We start from the raw sequence: 16,945 nt of genomic DNA, 5'->3' as shown, positions 1-16,945 counted from the left end.
TTGAGGGATGACAGGACGGCCTTGGTAGATATGGAACGTCCGGTACCTGCGGGCTGACCCTCGCAACTAAGTTACTTTGAACCAGGCGCGGACCACGGGAGCGAAGACAACAAGGATTGCCGTTCGTCGAGCCTGATCTTACAAAACAGACTACCTTTCCTCTGCCAGCAATTTCAACGCGGTAAGATGTTGATCTCGCAGTTTTGTTTGTTGCGAGTGAGGGTGGGGCCGTAGTCCGAAGTCACGCTAAGCAATGAATACACCCAGAGGCGGATGTGAGTGGTTGTAACAGCTATCGATGACGCCACAGAGCGTTCACTGAAGACTGGTTACTTCAACCGGACAAGACGTGAAACACTATTAACAATGTTGCAAAAGGCGAGAGATATTCGAAAGAGAGAGATTGAGAGGAAGAAAGCAGGAGAGTAGGAGAAATGATCAGGAGCATCCTCACTACACAACTCGAGGTTGAAGTGGGCGCAGTCGAGCTGTGTTACTTTGAGCCATCCTTGCCGAATTCCGCCAAATGCTCACGCCAACTGCAGAATCCCGAGCTGAGGTTGGCTGGATGAACGATGCTGGCCAGTCGACAGGCTGGCACAGCCCCGACAGTCCGAGAGGCGCGGATGCGGATGTGGATGCATCAACCTCGTCTTCACCTGCCTTCTTCACGAGACGCTGGCTCTTACGGGTAGCTAGCAGGCAATTCACCCCACAACTCGTCTTGGGGATAATTATAGGCCAAGAGTCAGCTCGAAATGATTTGTCGACCTGAACGTTATCGATAGTTAGTTCAAGATGCCTTTATTATTCTAAGGCCTCGCCCCTCGTCTCGTCTCTGAAAGAGGCCCGCCCCTTCGGCCCTACAAAGAGACTATTGATGCGAATAAATAACGGTCCCTCAACCCATGCATGGCGGATGAGTGCGGCAAGCCGTGATCACATTTCAAGGAGAACAGTTGAAGGCATCCAGGCTACGTTGCTGATGAAGAAAAGGGTATTAACTGCCGGGCAGGCTGTACTGCGGTAAGACTTATTGTCAACAGCGCGGATCATTCCCATAGTCGACGATTATTTGCAGCGACAGCTCCCTTATTGGTCTTTTCTGTGTGAATATGCACAGTAAAGTGTCACCATGACTGGCTGACCTCGTTGAAATCATGTTGGCTCCCGCTCGTGCAGCTCTCGCGTTTCAGGTTCAGATCATGACGTCTAGAGTCCATGGACAAAAAGCACTCATTCTGTCTGGTCGCAGTGCTGGTGTATGGTTATCGGACGTCAACATTTGCCTGCACAGTGCCTCTTCGCAGCAACACTCCTCGCCCACACAGTTGATAAGCAGAGCAAGGTCCAGGATGTGCTTGTGCTTGTGCTTGTGCTTGAGCCTTGCAGATCAGTCCGAATGCCAGGGGTCTGAATAGTCACAGACCAGTTCAACGGTGGTTCGTTCAGGATTGACTGCTGCAGGCATAAACATCCGAGAAACAGACTACAATAGTCGAGGCAATGGATAGACAAAGGATAATTATTGTTTTTGCCTTTCGTACCCAGCGATTCGGTTCATTCCCTGGTACGGTTCTCTGCGGGGCTTACCGCATGAAACCACCACGCACTGATGGTCGTTCTGTTTGTGTCACATGTTCTCTCCTTTCCGTATTGGAGGAATGTTTCCTCTTCCGAAACGTGACGCGACGATGAGTTCTTTTGTTTCGATATCGAGCACTGAACATCTTGTTCAAGATGTTGTAAGTAGGAAGACGGATGGCTGCTGAATTCAGCACCGCATGACTGACCTGAGTCGCTGAATCATCCTTGGCAACGTGCGTCATGGTCCGTTATCCCCGACCCAGCGGGTAACCGCGCTTCCAACATGAACATGAACCCAATATTCGACCGGACCGCCCCAATATGAGCGGCCTTAGAGATCTCGCAAAAGGCGGATGGCATCCCAAGGGCAAGGGAGAAGGCGGTAAAGAGTCCTTTCGTAGCGACTTCAAGGGCATCAACCAGGTGGTAAGTCGGCCCTGGTCCGCATTCTTACCCCTCCGTTATCTCACACAGTCATCAGGCAGGATGGATGGGCAAAGGCAAAGGCCAAGCTGCAGAAGCCCGTGAGAACCACCAATCCGCACCGCTGTCGACCTTGAAGGACCCCTCGTCCTTTGGACCTCCCCCGAAGCATGTTCACTACCATGGAGCTGCGGCTGCTGGGCAGAGCAGCGCAACATCCAGCGGCGACACTGGAGGACTCGGAGCACCGGTCTCAAGGGACGGAAGCACTGCGAAGGAAAGATTACAGGCGAGGCGGGAGGCAGAGGCAAGGGCAGAGGAAGAGGCAAACAGGCCCCCACCGGGGCCATATCGAGCGGACACCACAGGACTGAGCACCGCAAATCTCCCCAAGCCGCCGCAGTTTCGACCTGGCCAGGCGACACCTCCTCCTGCGGCAGCTGGTGCTGGCGCACCCAAACCGGGGCCTCCCAGACTGCCTCCACGGCTACCGCCTCGACAGAATTCACACCCCGATATGCATGCACCACCCCCTCCGCCTTCGTATAATGAAAGCGTAGAGGCCCCAGCGCCCGAACGGGGAATTCTCAATCAAGGTGCGATGAACCGATTGGGAAATGCAGGTATATCAGTCCCGGGATTTGGGATCGGCCGAGCTTCCCCACCCGTGCCTCCTCGACAGAATTCTTCCTCCTCCAGTGCAGCCGTCTCGCCTCCTCCCGAGGCTTCCGGTGCCGGCGCGGGTGGCAGTCGAGGACCGCAATTGAGCGAATTGCAATCGAGGTTCTCGAAGATGTCCACTACATCATCGGATAGTCCGCCACCCGCGCAAGGAACCACATGGGCGGAGAAGCAAGCAGCATTGAAGACGGCGAGCAATTTCCGGAACGATCCGTCCAAAGTATCCTTTTCAGACATGAGGAACGCGGCATCGACTGCGAACAACTTCCGGGAGAGGCATGGGGAGCAAGCTGCGGCCGGTGTGCGCGCAGCCAACGGGCTCAATCAGAAGTATGGGCTTGCCGATAGAGTCAACGGCCTGTCTTCTCCAACCTCTCCGACCTCACCTGTAGCAGAATCGTCCACGGCAGCGCATGGTGCAGCAGCAGCAGGGAAGAAGGCGCCTCCACCTCCACCCCCGAAGAAGAGGAATCTTGCGGGCAATGCAACTGGTGCGAATGAGCCGCCGCCGATCCCGTTAGCAAGCAAACCGAGGTTTTGAGAAGACGTAGAACATGGTGTATCATGCATTTCTTTCCCGGTTTTGATTGTTCTTGTCATCAGGATACCCGGCGTTACTCCAGTCTTCTCAATTCGAGGACTTCCCCTAGGCTTAACTAGGTCATCCTTTTATCTTCATTTCATGTTCCCCATTTGATGAACAAGACCCTGTGAATGGATTGATGTATTAGTAACAAAATCGGCATTAGCTATCTCTTTTCATGTGAAGTTGAATACGGGTCTCTACAATTAAATATTTAAGACTTGTCAGCGATATGTATGTATGGGGTTAGTAGGGTAGTAGGGTAGTAGGGTGGAGTGGAGATGGATCTCGGTAGAGGGAATCGTGGGGGCCAACAGGAAGTGGTAGATGAGTCCAGGGGTGTATGTATCTAGCCCCTATCAGTACAAATGTCTACAAATATCTACACAAAGCTCCATGTACGCACACGATATTTTTGAGTCTTTACGCGTAATAATATGTATCCAAGAGTGTCTGCTCGTGTATCGAGAGTAATCTCTGGATGACAGGTACCCTATGCACACGACCAAACGATGTGCAGGGGTACTTTATCATGCACGCATTTGTTCCGATTCCGATAGGGGATAAAAAGCTTCAACAATGAGTCTCGAACAAAAACGACGACCAAGACATCAACTGCGAGTCAACGACTTATGGTTAATTAGAAATTTTGTTTGTCTACTCCGTGTGTGCTGTGTATAGTTGCGCAGGACTGTAGGTGGTTCCTAGTGTCCATTGTACACCGTAAGAACGGTGTATGGACCATCCAACGGCTGCCACGCATTTTTATCCCCATTTGTCCGCCGGCGAGCCATCATCTACCTTACCTGCCTATTACTGCAGCAACATTATAAGGATTAGGTTTTGTCTTTAGTCTAGTCGGACTGGATTGGACTGGACTGGAACATGTTGGTGGACAGTAGATTGTGGACCGTTGTGAGGACCCTTTTTCGTTTCAACAGCGACTTCGCAAGGTCTTCCCTTTTCTGTCGGTGATGAAAAGCAATTGGCCAATCATGTACAAGGGAGTAGCCTCGGTACGTCATGTTGATCGTCCCAGCTAAGGATTTCTCGAGAAAAAAAAAAGACAAGAGACACGAATTTCGACCTTCAGATGCGCCGGGAAACGGAAACCGTTGCACGCAAGTTGAGTTAATTTACTCTACAACCAACAACTAAATAAATCAAACTAAACCATCTACGTGTAGGATCTTACCGTACACTTGCCTATAGACTGGTCGGGAAAAGTGAATTTGTAGAGGGAGTGGTCGCAAATAAGTCCCAAAAAAGTGTGATGCCCAGACACTTGGGACTACCACCACACTTAGACTACTACTACTATTACCACTACCACTACAATACAACTCAACACCCCTACTCGTACCTTTTCTTCCTCATCCAAAACAGCTTCTCTCCCCGGTCACAGCTATCGCAAAAAGAGTAGCCCTCCGAACAATCCCATCCGTCCCTCTCTGTTGTTATCCTATATATCTACCTCATCTCACTGCCCCCCGAACTTCAACTCCCTTCTCCATCGCCACTCTCTGCGCGCCGCGCCCTTTCGCACCCAAGCAGCAGACATATCGCGTGCTTCGGCCTGAATACCACACGCGACCTCATCAATCCGAGAAGAAACGAACGAAGCTACCACAAGAGTACGTCTCTGTCTATCAAACCCCCTTCCGTGTTCGACGGTGCATCGTATCAATTGATGCATTTGCGCGCCGCGACTGCGATCCCAGCGTCGAACGGAAGAGTCCCCACAAAGACCCTGAAATCCAAATATACGCCCCCGCATGAGCGTCCTACTTGCTTGCTTGACATCATCTTCCTCATCCGCATCATCATTATCGCATTTTGCGCAAAGGACATTCGCTGACGCCTCCCATAGCATCATCTAGGCCTCTAGACTACGCAAGGCAGTCCCATTGCCATTGTCGTTCCCTGCGCAACGAACTCCTCCTATATACCTATTCGCCCATACCTGCGTCTCAACATTTTTTCCTCTCCACGGCGATAGCTCTGTACAACCTCAATCATGTCTGGAGCCGGTCCCTCGCTGTTCCCCGGCGAGCTGCCAGCTTGGTCAGTCTTCAAGTTCCCGCCTGATGCTGCGCCTGCCCCGATTCCTCCCCCATACGATGGCCCGTCCTGGAGGTCGCTGTTTCCAATCCCAGCCGATCTCTACGCCGTCGCACTCGACCCCAAGGTCCCATTGACAATTGCCTCCACCTACGCTGCGACCGTCTTCCTCCTCAACTGGTACAACAGGAGAAATGGAAACAAGCCATGGGCTATCAGCAAGACTCGCCCGTTCTTCGCCTTTGTCATCCTTCACAATGTCTTCCTCGCTGTCTACTCCGCCGTCACCTGTGTGGCTGCCGTTCGCACCCTCAAGGTCTCATTCCCCAGCTACGACGACCCCAATGTAGTCGTTGGTACCATTGACGCTCTCTGCAAGATGCATGGACCGCGTGGATTGGGCGACGCCGTGACGTATAATACCGCAACTGGTGGATTCGCTAGTAGGAACCCGCAGGTCCAGATCGGATCCAATGGCCTCCCCGAGTTCTCGGACGTCGGCAGGTTCTGGAACGAGGGTCTCGCTTTCTGGGGCTGGATCTTCTACCTCTCCAAGTTCTACGAGGTCCTCGATACTGTCATCATCCTCGCCAAGGGCAAGCGCAGCACTACTCTCCAGACCTACCACCACGCCGGTGCCATGTTGAGCATGTGGGCGGGTATGCGCTACATGTCTCCTCCCATTTGGATGTTCGTATTGGTTAACTCTGGCATTCACGCCATGATGGTAAGCATCCTTTTCTCAAGTATCGACTTTGCCGCAACATGCTAACATCCAGACAGTACACCTACTACACTGTGTCCGCCCTTGGCTTCCGCGTCCCCAATGCCGTCAAGCGTACCCTCACTACGCTCCAGATCACGCAGTTCCTCGTCGGTGCGTCCTTCGCAGGCATCCACCTCTTCGTGTCCTACACCGTCCCCGTCTCTGTCCCATACCTTGTCAAGGAGGCCGTCTCCTCGGTCGAGCCCGTCAGCTCTATTTCCTCTGCCATCTCCACCGCCTCACCTGCCCTCGCCACGGCCACCGGTGCCGGTGTTGCCTTCCTCAAGAAGCTCGTCTACCGCGCTGCCGGCGAGGAGGGTCTTGCGGAGAATATCCCGGATCCGGCCCTCATCGCGCAAGGCATCGCTGAGGGTATCGCTCCGGTCCAGCAGGTCATCAAGAACACCATCCAGCGCACCATCCACCGTACTGAGTACCAGCACGTCCCCTGCATCGACACCTCCGGCCAGGCCTTTGCCATCTACCTCAACCTCATCTACCTTGCTCCTCTGACTGGCCTCTTCATGCGCTTCTTCGTCAAGTCGTACCTCCGCCGCACGTCGCCCTCCAACAAGCACGCGACTAAGAAGAACGTGATTGCCAAGTCTACGCACGATGCGATCCACGGCGTCGACCGCGAGATCGAGTCTCTGGGCAAGTCTGCTGAGGACGGCTTCGGCAGCGCCGTCAGCTCCGCGACTAAGAGCGCAAAGAACGGCAGCATTCGCGGCCGAACGGCGCAGGCCAACGCCGCCCAGCGTGCGGGTTCTCTCTCTCCCGCCAACCAGAAGTTCGTCGACTCCTTCAACCGCAAGGTTAAGCAGCAGCTCGAGAACATTGGCGAGGGCGCAGAGGCCAGCAAGCAGCGCGCGAAGCAGATTGCGAACGAGGTCGTCTCCGGCACGTCGAGCCCGAACCGCAACGCCAGTCCCGTGAAGGAGAACGGTGCCAGCTATGCCGCCGTCGTCAAGGATGAGGACGTCAAGGCCAATGGCAACGGTAACACGAACGGCCGTCCCAAGTCTTCTGGAAAGGGCAAGAAGGGTCAGCAGTAGATGGACTCCGTGTCCACGAAGAAACAACATAAACTTTCTTTCCGTCCCTGTGCGTGTAGTCATTCAACAACAGTCCGGCCGTGCCCAACGGAAAGGCGATGCGGACATACCAGCTTCCAAACCTACCCATCTTGCAAGACCGCCATCTACGGCCTAGAACCTCCCTCCCAACATCCTATCAACATAAACGGGACACGCACACGCACACACTTCTCTTATCAGAGAGAAGACAAAGAACAAGACAAGACAACAACTCAAAAGATATAGACGGTCGGAAAGGGGAAAAGGGGTTGGCGGCGCAACTGTTTGTCTATTCACGCTTTTCACCTTCCTTCTTCTTTCTTCTTTTCGGGCACCAAAGTATACTCTACGCTCGCGAGGGCGAGGGTATACAATGCACAATGTATCATGTTAACCATGTACTGTATATAAAATCTGTGATCGGACCAGGTACTGCGGCGTACGCAGGGAACTGGTGAGGTTAAAGAGGGGAGGGGAAAAGGAGTGTGGGGAGGAAAAAGGGACAATCGTAGGACACTTCCATGCATAGCGTTTGGCGTCATACATATACATAAGTCAAAAGTTAGAGTCAGAGGCAAAGGAAACGTCGGAGGGAAAGTTATTCAAATTCACACATTATTATCCGCTGACCTACCTACCATCGTCAAGTTATTGAGTAAAACGGAAAAAGATGGTGATCATCTTTTTGCGTTTTGTGTTTATAGCTCACTCACGGGTTCTCATCTAAACATCAACTAATCAAGTACCCAGACTAAGTAAAAACTAGAGTCTGTAACCAACAAACAAACGCAGAGAAGAAGATGTTCAAATCACAAAACTTTCCTCTTCTCTATGCTTTTTTTGTATCAAGGAACCAGCCCCCGTCCCCCCCTTTTCTTTTTGTTTTGTTGTTAACTACCCGTGTAATCGCGTTATTGTAATATTGAATGTTAAGCAACTAAAAACGTAATCTGTATATATTCCTATCTATATATCTATCTAATTATAATCAAAAAAACCCGTATCCCTAGGACACTATCCTCCCCCCTCCAACAAAAGAGCTCGTCAACACAAAACGACTCATCCATTGACATACCAAGATCGTTCACAACACATCCCCCCCCCTGACATAAGGGTTTGCCTCGCTGCAAAGGGTGGCCCTGGGCGGCGGGTTGCTCATCGTCTGTGCATTCTCTCATAGAAATCAAGGCACACCCTTATAACTTCTGTCAAGTCTATTCTTGTCCTTAGCATTGCTGACGTTACGGTGCGAGCGATCTGGTCAAGACTATCAAGCACGAGAGAGGACGTGAACGGCAACTGAAAGAGGAACCTGCGTCTGTCAACATCCTAGGCGGCATGGCGTCTCACTCATGCAGCGTGATGGCGTGCTGCTAGACGGCCACAGTCTAAATTCCGTAGTTTACAGGACGAAGCTGGAGATTTGTCAGGGAGGAGAGACCGGAAGATGTGCTCGTAGTCATAATTCCAGTCGATGGCTCGTGGAGTGTGATGCTGCTTATTCCATCGGAGTTGAAGTGTCCGATGCAACGCCAACGATGACGGACTCGAAGATTGTAGAGGCCATTGATGATTACAAGGACACTTGGGAAAAGATCGCACGTATCCGCTATCAACATCACTCCGCAAGTGTAGGTGGACGCCTAGCCATGCCTAAAAGCACACCAGTATTGCATACCTTGAGGGCAGCGATCATCGTAGAACTTGCATGTTATTTACGCCGCGTAACAAAGATTCTGTCGTCTCGTTCTAGAGAGAAGTATTAGTATATCATTTTCGTACATGTTTAGGCTATAGGTCGTCGTTGAAGCAACCAAAAGTGCAGGTATCATGACTGATATGCTGGACAATGGTATGGCCAGTGCTCGAGCGCAAATGAAGCCTACAATCGGACTCACGATACTAAATAAAAGCATATGGCTTGAAGGTAGCGTAATAGAATGGTAGGATAATCATATGAGCCGCCCGCGCCCTTGCGCTCAGACTGAAGCGTCTTCTTCACGGGCAAGTGCTGGAATCGTCTATCCACAACCGTGAACCCAGCAGTCTTCACTGAGTTTGTTCGTGTCGCTCCCAAGGAACTACTGACTTCAGACTTGGCTTGACCGCCAACTTCGCGATTGTTCTGTACTCGGATAATTAACTTATTCTTCATATCTACGGAGTACACTCAGTCCGACAATTGTACAGGTTGTCATACTACTTGTGCCCAATCTGGAGACCTTCGATATACTGGTTCAGTATATACTCACTTTCACTCGCACTGCTACCGGGTGATGGTCGTCCTCACCTGTTTCCGTTCCCATGGTCTTCGGCCAATTTTATCATGTAATTCTTGGAAGAAGTCAAGCCATTGTGATGATGAGCACCGCAGCCGTTTTGGGTCATGATTTTTTCGCTGCGCTAAGCCCTTTGCCATACTCTAATTGGGGGGAGTGGTTGTGTTGGAAAAAAACCCGTCGCAATCCTTCACTTTCCGCCTGTCACCTTGCAAAAGGCCTCAATGTGGTCAAGCTTATAAGAGCACCATTCCAATGCCTCCAAATAGCCCACTTAATGTATGAAAGAGTACTCCGTATAATCGCTTCATTAGCATTGCAACATACACAACTGACAACAACTAGCAAGGCTACTTCCGTCTGCTTTGCAAATTTCATCAAGCAGGAATCTACGCTCCGTGGGATCGGCAACAATTGTAGTGAAATTTGCACTCAGTATGTTTTTCCGATGTTCAAATCGTTACTTAACCACTGTGTGCTAATTGCTTGGGTTCCAGGCACCTTACAAATATGGTGTCTGCCAAAGATGCACTCTTGCGACGAAGTTGGAGAAAGGATACATACCTAATTTCAACTGATCCCAGTCTGATTCCTGTGGACGAATTGAACAAAGTCTTCGGGTCTGAAGTATTTTATTGGGCAGACGCCTTACCGGAGTCAGTTATGACTGAAACGTTGAAGAATTCACTCTGTTTTGGCCTGTATGATCTCGACCCATCAGCGTTGGTAAGCGACCGTAGGGAGGACGAAGAAACGCTCAAGCTGATTGGGTTTGCTCGCTGCATAACCGATTTCACGACCTTTGTCTTTTTAACCGATGTTTATGTCGATCCTCTCTTACAAGGCAAAGGACTCGGCGCTTGGTTGATCACCTGTGTGCAGGAGTCTATCGAGTCAATGCCATACCTTCGACGTAGTATGCTTTTCACGAGCGACTGGAAACGATCAGTGCCTTTCTACGCAAAATTGATGGGAATGGAAGTAGTCGAATGCAATGAAGAAGCGGACGGCGAGGAAAGCAAAGGTGCTGCAATAATGCAATACAAAGGTCCGGCCTTTCCCGCCAATCTGTAATGACTATGGGGCACTTTCGCCATTGCTCTTGTCAAACTCCCGCAACCAGAAATCGTCCATTGAAGTAGTCTAACCTTAGTTTAACTGTCTTTATGAAATGTTAGCTCAAGCGATTGAATCAATGATCTCGTCCTTTTTCAATGTTTAAGCAATTGAGATGCAATTCGACACGTACCCATTACCCATCCATCCGTATTGAGAAATACAGGGCACCCTTGGCCATAGTCTTGACCAAGTGTAGAGATTGTGGTACTGTTCGATAGGCTTGCTGGTTTAGCAAGCCCACGGTAGTTGGAGTTATGTAATCTGCGAGTTGCAAAATGATCACATTGGATAAGCAAATTGGTGCTCAGAATCAGCTAAAAAGAAATTGACATCCACAGAGTTTGCCTTACCCATATTCTTCACCTGCTGGTATTATATATACCTTGACCTTCCTTATCATCTTTGCAGTATTAAAAGGGCCACAGATATCTGTATTCTTCCTTGTATATGCTGAAAGTGCTGGCATGCGGACAATCAAACGTGGTACAAATATGTGATTGCATGGACTCAATGTCTCTCATAGGGAAGGCTCAAGTTTGTATAAGTACAGGCTGCAAATCAGGAGCCTATGTAAGGCTAACCAGCGGCTGCAGTGATGTGGTAACAGCATTATGAAAGAGGAATAAAAAAAAGAACTCTTAATGATGAAGATCAGACTTCGTCTGCATAATTAAAATCCTTTACGACACGAACCAGTGAGTATCACGGAATCACGCTCCACTCGGGTCAAATATAGTCTGCTTGGACAAAAGTTTGGAGAGAAGGAAGTGCCACGCGTCGTCTGCGGGTAGAAATTCTACTTATCAACAGCCTCTCTGATCTTTCGTGTTCCTCCATCTCGCTATCGTGTAGAAAGAATCCTATACGAGATAGATAGCAAGGTGTTTTGCCACCCGTATTAGAAGTCGACTTCTGATAGTTAGCAAACTACCCACAAAGATTCGAATGCAAAATCTGAATTAGAAGGGAAGGTCCGCCGACTGCCGACTTGCCAGTCGACTCCCCCGGCTTGCACCCGCTGTGTACCTATGTACAGTAACTATCTTCACTGCGAGGTTGTTCCGGAACTCTCGGCTCGTCACTGCGTCAAAGTCGGCGTTTGTTGCCCTCTTTTTCCAAGTCAAAAGCTTCTCCGCAATTTGAAGTTGTGTGTAAGTCGTCACTGTTGGATATGTGGGATGCACGAATCGGTGATCATCGCCCCTTCTAATATGCCAACAGAGATTGGTGATCGCTCGTAATAAGCAGGCGAAGAGTGACCAAGATTTCACACTCTTCCACCGGCAGGAGAGAGATACAGGTCACTGGTTACCTAGTACCGGATCCGATCCTGCATGCAATTTGTTCCGAACAACAAGCATTCGCTCCCCAGCCCAACCTAACCAGACAAGGAAGCATGTACACACTCTTCAAGCAACAGTTTGCCACGCGTGGGATTGAAACAGGTACTTACTTATCATCTGCCATTTACGGTAGTATGTAATTCGTACGGTGGTATTTCTTGTGGCACAGTGTCGGAGCTACTAATTACACTGTGCACGCCTGTCTGGGCGACGGTGAAGAAAGAAGGGAAGAATCGTCTCTCCTGTGAATTTGGCTCTCTACAGATTGATATCGAAACTGTATAGTACAACAGTAACTCATCCCTTGAAGTTCTTTGGTGTGGTCTCATGATGAACAGTGTGATATGAGTCCTCCCGGATGTCGTTGGAAAGACGGCGGTTGTGGTAATTTCTAGCGAGCCAAGCGCGATCTTTTGCCTACAAGCCTTGGGATTTCTTTCGCTTTGGCCAACAAAGCGTTCGTGCGTGCTGTGGGTTGATTGGGGAATTAGACTCAGTGTTGGAGTGGATGTGTCACTGTGCGAGGAGTCTTGGGTCCTGGTTACAATACTTGGCATCTCCAAATGGCACATACGAACAATCATCAAACGTTGTGGCCTACTCTGCCTGCCTAACTGGCTAGAGACACGGCTCGACTACCTATAATCGAAAGCTAGTCTCCCCCAAAAAGAAAACGCCCTGCAGAGATCGCCACATCGAGATTCCTCTTTCCGTCCTGTCAACGCTGCTCGCGTAATCATTCCTGTATTACGTGGACAATGTCTGCTGCATTTCCTCGGTTCACTCCGGGCTTTGAGTTACGAGTGACAGGTTGGATCGACAGGTCTAAGGTAACATCCTATGAAGACTTGTACTCGGTAGCATGCATGAGGCGCACGGTCGACATCGTATGTCGAAGCGAGAATGTCGAGTGGAGAAAGCTGTAGGCCGCGTGCTCGGGTCATTGACTTCTGTTTGGGTGGTCTGTTGACGGTTCTATCGTTCCGGAGTGTCTTATGTCCAAGTTTCATGCTGGCGATAAATGTACGGATTTATTGGTAGGCACATGATTCTCAGTGGTGAATTGCTGTTTTCAACAGTGACTTGCTGTGTCAAATGTAACTGGAGACTTCGAAGCAAATGTGCTATAGGTCCATTGGGACTAGGCACTAACAATGTCTGTAGATATTCGTCCTTTGACAATATCCTTTGGTTAATGTGATCAGCCCCGAAAATCTTCAAGCAACATGTAGTACTTCTTCAGATCACAGTTCCAATAGACGATCGAACCGATCGATTTATTTCCGGACTGCGAACCGGATTCTTCTTTCAGAAGTACAGCAGCCATCAAAACCAGCAACAGCAAGCTCACTACTGCACGCACAGTCGGAGACCCAGCATACTCCCCATCCGCTACACTCCGTTCAGACCTCTGCCTGGTCTGAACACCGGGCAGATCCTGCATGCTGAGCTATGTCCACCGCTCATGTAGGCGTCTGTGTGGGCGATTGGGGATTGCGTATAGTTGTGCGGCAATTTAGCCTTAAACGTCCATAGCACTAGTACGAGGTTGCTATGGGCTAACTAGAGAGGAACGCTTGTGGTAAAGTTGTGCAAGGACGTGTGGCTGGTAGCTTACTGTTCATAAGATTGTTTTGTGGCGGTATTAAGCTTGGAGCTTACGGGTCGGTATCATTATTCCGTATATGTGACTTAAAGACTTCATGCTGTTTGTTCTGTACAGCACGATTTATCAAGTATTGAGGAAGTTGAACCTCTGATTTCTTGACAGATCCTTATGACCAAGCAATGGAAGAAGCTTGCCTGCACTGCAAATGCACGACGGCCAGATTTTCCAAGTCAAATAAAGCGTCTTGCTTCCTCTGACCCGTAGTGGATATCGCAATCAAGCCTTCAGCCAGCTAATCTCTTATGCGCCACAAATCATGCCATTTCTTCGAAATCTGCAAGCCGGATTACATTACTAAAGCACATCGGCCATTACATATGCAGCAGCTGAACAGTTTGCAGCCCGCAAGCTCGTAGTGAGATGCCTGCTTTTAGATCCGGGGGGCCTGTTCTCGGTCCTCATTTCTTCGCTTGAGATAACTTAGACGAAAAGTAAGGACGGGGGGCCTTCATCGGATCTCCGATGGAGCAGAACTAAGTAGGGAACAGCTAACGTCCTGTTTGATGTTAGTATTGAGCAGACGACTGTGACTCCAAATGAACGTTAAGCCCAAGTTGTGCATGGCATTGGTTAATATGCCATTGTTCGTGTGCGGCTGTGACAAGCATTTGGTTTCGGTTTAGGGTTGTGACATTAAGCTCGCGAGCCGGGGCGTCGGGAACAACTTCAACGACTTCGCAAAACAATGAATGCACCTTGTTGCAATTCTACTAAATCTTTTGTATGACAAGACTTGATCATCATTCTATTGCCCTTTCAGTAATGCATGAAGCGGGATAATTTCTTGAGTTGATTATGCTGCGAACATTGGCGGCCGAATGGCCTTCTAACAAGATGTATCTATGAAGGCCAACAAATGCTTACTCATGCATTAGTCTGGGCGGAAGTGTGGCTCGAAATTCGCAGGAGACCAGGTTGCCTTACTGCATACACACTGTTAAAAGAACAGCAATTTATTAAGATCCAGTTTTGTCTTAGTCATGGTCTTGGGAGGGAGTCATTTGAAGTTTTTTTCTTATCTATGTATGGCTTGTTGCAAGTGATGATCTATCCTGTTTGCTGTTCTGCGTAGGTCGAAGATTGGAATGGAATCAATTGTCTCAACGTCGGCCGAAGTGATACCGCTTCGTCAAGGTACGAGTATTTTTAAAGCAATTCTAGAGGAGAACATGTCTACAGTGAATGTAATTGTGCTAGTTCTGGCATTCAATGCAAAGTTGTTGATTCATCGCCTATCCCCAAGAGTACTATATTGAGCAGCACTCGCCCAATTCAATTGTACGCCTCCAGATGATGACAACAACACAAGCACTATTAATAAGTTTCTCAAGAGTTCAACACAGGAAGTCTGACAGCCACAGCCTGGAAGATGCCGAACAGGTCCAATCCAGCTAGGCGTTACGGCGGCTTGTCCTGCAGGGAGAGTGGGAGAGTGAAAGAGGCCCGATGCTTGACCCCTTGCTAGCACCTCTCGCTTCCAACGAACGAGGAAACATAGGGACGTGCATTTGCACGTTTTTGACATCTCCCCAAAGGTCGTTGAGAACGTAGCCTGTTCTTCGCCGGTTTGAACATGGGATCAATTGCCAGCCAATTAGCACAGTCGTCGTACGTCCAGAGGAGACGGCACATCGGGCAGCCCGCTTACTAGCTCCATGTGTCGTCTATACCAGCCAGGATCGACGGTTGTCAAAAGTCTTCAGTAGCCAGTCAACAGACAGAGAAATCAATGTTTTTGCTTTCTGCCGTTCCGTGTCCAAGGTAATATGAAGCTTCAGGCGGTCAGCACGCCATGTCAGCCACCCCGCAGCCCGGAGCATTATCCCTCTTGTAAGTATAGGTGGATCGTGATAGTCGCTAGCTGAGCCTGGCCAGGCCAAGGGATAAGACAACCTTTCACCATCTCCGGGAATACATTTATGGTGTTGCATGCCCATTCGAACGGGACGTCTTCGTGAACCAATTTCAACGTCATTTTTGAACTTCTTTAGATTTCCAGCCAGTAGTGCACAGCAAGTATCTGTCGACTTCAAGTATGAGTGTTCCCAATTCAGATAACCCATGTGGCTACATGCCCTTCTCGCACTATGATTGGCATGATATTTCCTGTAACTTCGACGGTTACGGCCATCATGTACCGTGGAACCCCACGTTCTTCTGCCTGTACGCTGCGGCGACAGCAGTCGCTGCCCAGCTAGCGATACAGCTTATGGGACGAACGTTCCTCCGTTTCAAGCGTAGGAATACGTTGTATTTCTGGTATGAACATCGCCCCCCAGATTACCATGGCTTTCATGAATGTTAACGTTTCATTCACTCAGGTCTCTTTTGCTTGTGGCAATAGGAATCTTGATATACATCATGGCGCTCCTATTCCGGATATTCATCCTCCCAGTCAAGAGCCCAGCCTTCTCAGTGCCCTACACCTTCGCCCAGATCTTCATCTTGACTGGCTTCGGACTCGTCCTGTACTCCCGTCTCCATCTCATCACCAACAACCCCTGGTTCCTCCGCTCTCTCCTCATCATGGTCATCGTCATAGCCTTCCTCGGCCACACGATGTCCTTCGTCCAACTCGCCATCATCTCCCTCAACAAAACCCTCCTCTCCCGCCAAATCATGCACGCCATCTCCTGGCTCGACGTCATTTTCACCCTCCAGGACCTCCTCCTCTCCGTCTCGTACATCTACCTATACTGGAAGCACATGAAGGACACCGCCGAGTTCTCCAGCGACGCCGCCCGTGCCCGCGACGCCACGACCTTCAAGCTCCTCATCGGCGCCAACAGCCTCGTCATCACCCTCGACGTCATCCAGAACGTCCTCCTATGCCTCAAGTTCTACCTCGCGCGCTACATGTGGTTCCCGCTCATCTGCGCCATCAGGCTCGAGGTCGAGTTCTTCGTGCTGAACCGCCTCGTCAAAAACACGGAGGAGGCGACGCACGCGCTCGAGGACGCGAGGTTCAACCTCGGCGGCGTGTCCGTCGTGAGCAAGGGTGGTCCTGAGGCGGACGTCGAGATCAACTTGAACGAGTTGGGTGGTAGCTCTGGGGACTCGAGCGATGGTCTTGACATCCAGAAGGCGCCGGAGCGGAGGAAGGATAGCAGCAGGTCGGAGCCGGATTATAACTCTAAGGGGGGCTTCATTACGCAGGCTTGTTGAGATGTCCCTCTAATGGGAACGTCGACACAGGCGACTCCTTCAAAGAAAACAAAAAAGAAAGTGTGGGCGGAAATGCAGATACGACGTTTCCTTTCTCATGTGTCCGTACTCAAAGCGGAGTGCAGCAGCGTCTCTTCGGGCAGCTGTTGCTAACTTATGATCGTTATGTTTTTATGTGTGACGCAAAATGGAT

The 16,945-nt window shown here is 50.0% G+C and overlaps 4 protein-coding genes across 4 annotated transcripts; all 4 read left to right on the top strand.

Annotated features, from left to right (window-relative positions):
- Positions 1-1,908: 1,908 nt before the first annotated feature.
- BU24DRAFT_415347 (uncharacterized protein) lies at positions 1,909-3,232 on the top strand (the record flags this gene model as incomplete). Its single annotated transcript, XM_033526286.1, has 2 exons — positions 1,909-2,013; positions 2,069-3,232. The coding sequence occupies 2 exons, from the start codon at positions 1,909-1,911 to the stop codon at positions 3,230-3,232; spliced, it is 1,269 nt and encodes a 422-aa protein (XP_033377327.1).
- A 1,644-nt stretch (positions 3,233-4,876) lies between these two features.
- BU24DRAFT_89410 (uncharacterized protein) lies at positions 4,877-7,318 on the top strand. Its single transcript, XM_033534762.1, has 3 exons — positions 4,877-4,908; positions 5,145-6,062; positions 6,119-7,318. Exons 2-3 carry the CDS (start codon positions 5,292-5,294, stop codon positions 7,154-7,156), a joined length of 1,809 nt encoding a protein of 602 aa, XP_033377326.1. The 5' UTR covers positions 4,877-4,908; positions 5,145-5,291; the 3' UTR covers positions 7,157-7,318.
- Positions 7,319-9,843: 2,525 nt separating this feature from the next.
- On the top strand, positions 9,844-10,573 carry BU24DRAFT_445233 (uncharacterized protein). Its single transcript, XM_033530683.1, has 2 exons — positions 9,844-9,891; positions 9,954-10,573. Exon 2 carries the CDS (start codon positions 9,967-9,969, stop codon positions 10,528-10,530), a length of 564 nt encoding a protein of 187 aa, XP_033377325.1. The 5' UTR covers positions 9,844-9,891; positions 9,954-9,966; the 3' UTR covers positions 10,531-10,573.
- Positions 10,574-15,622: 5,049 nt separating this feature from the next.
- On the top strand, positions 15,623-16,752 carry BU24DRAFT_497560 (uncharacterized protein; the record flags this gene model as incomplete). Its single annotated transcript, XM_033534280.1, has 2 exons — positions 15,623-15,846; positions 15,909-16,752. The coding sequence occupies 2 exons, from the start codon at positions 15,623-15,625 to the stop codon at positions 16,750-16,752; spliced, it is 1,068 nt and encodes a 355-aa protein (XP_033377324.1).
- Between the last annotated feature and the right edge of the window lie 193 nt (positions 16,753-16,945).

The sequence above is a fragment of the Aaosphaeria arxii genome (genome assembly GCF_010015735.1).
Source record: "Aaosphaeria arxii CBS 175.79 unplaced genomic scaffold BU24scaffold_15, whole genome shotgun sequence".
Classification (NCBI taxonomy): domain Eukaryota; kingdom Fungi; phylum Ascomycota; class Dothideomycetes; order Pleosporales; genus Aaosphaeria; species Aaosphaeria arxii.
Note: the sequence above shows the minus strand (reverse complement) of the source record. Positions and strands in the feature narration are given on the sequence as shown.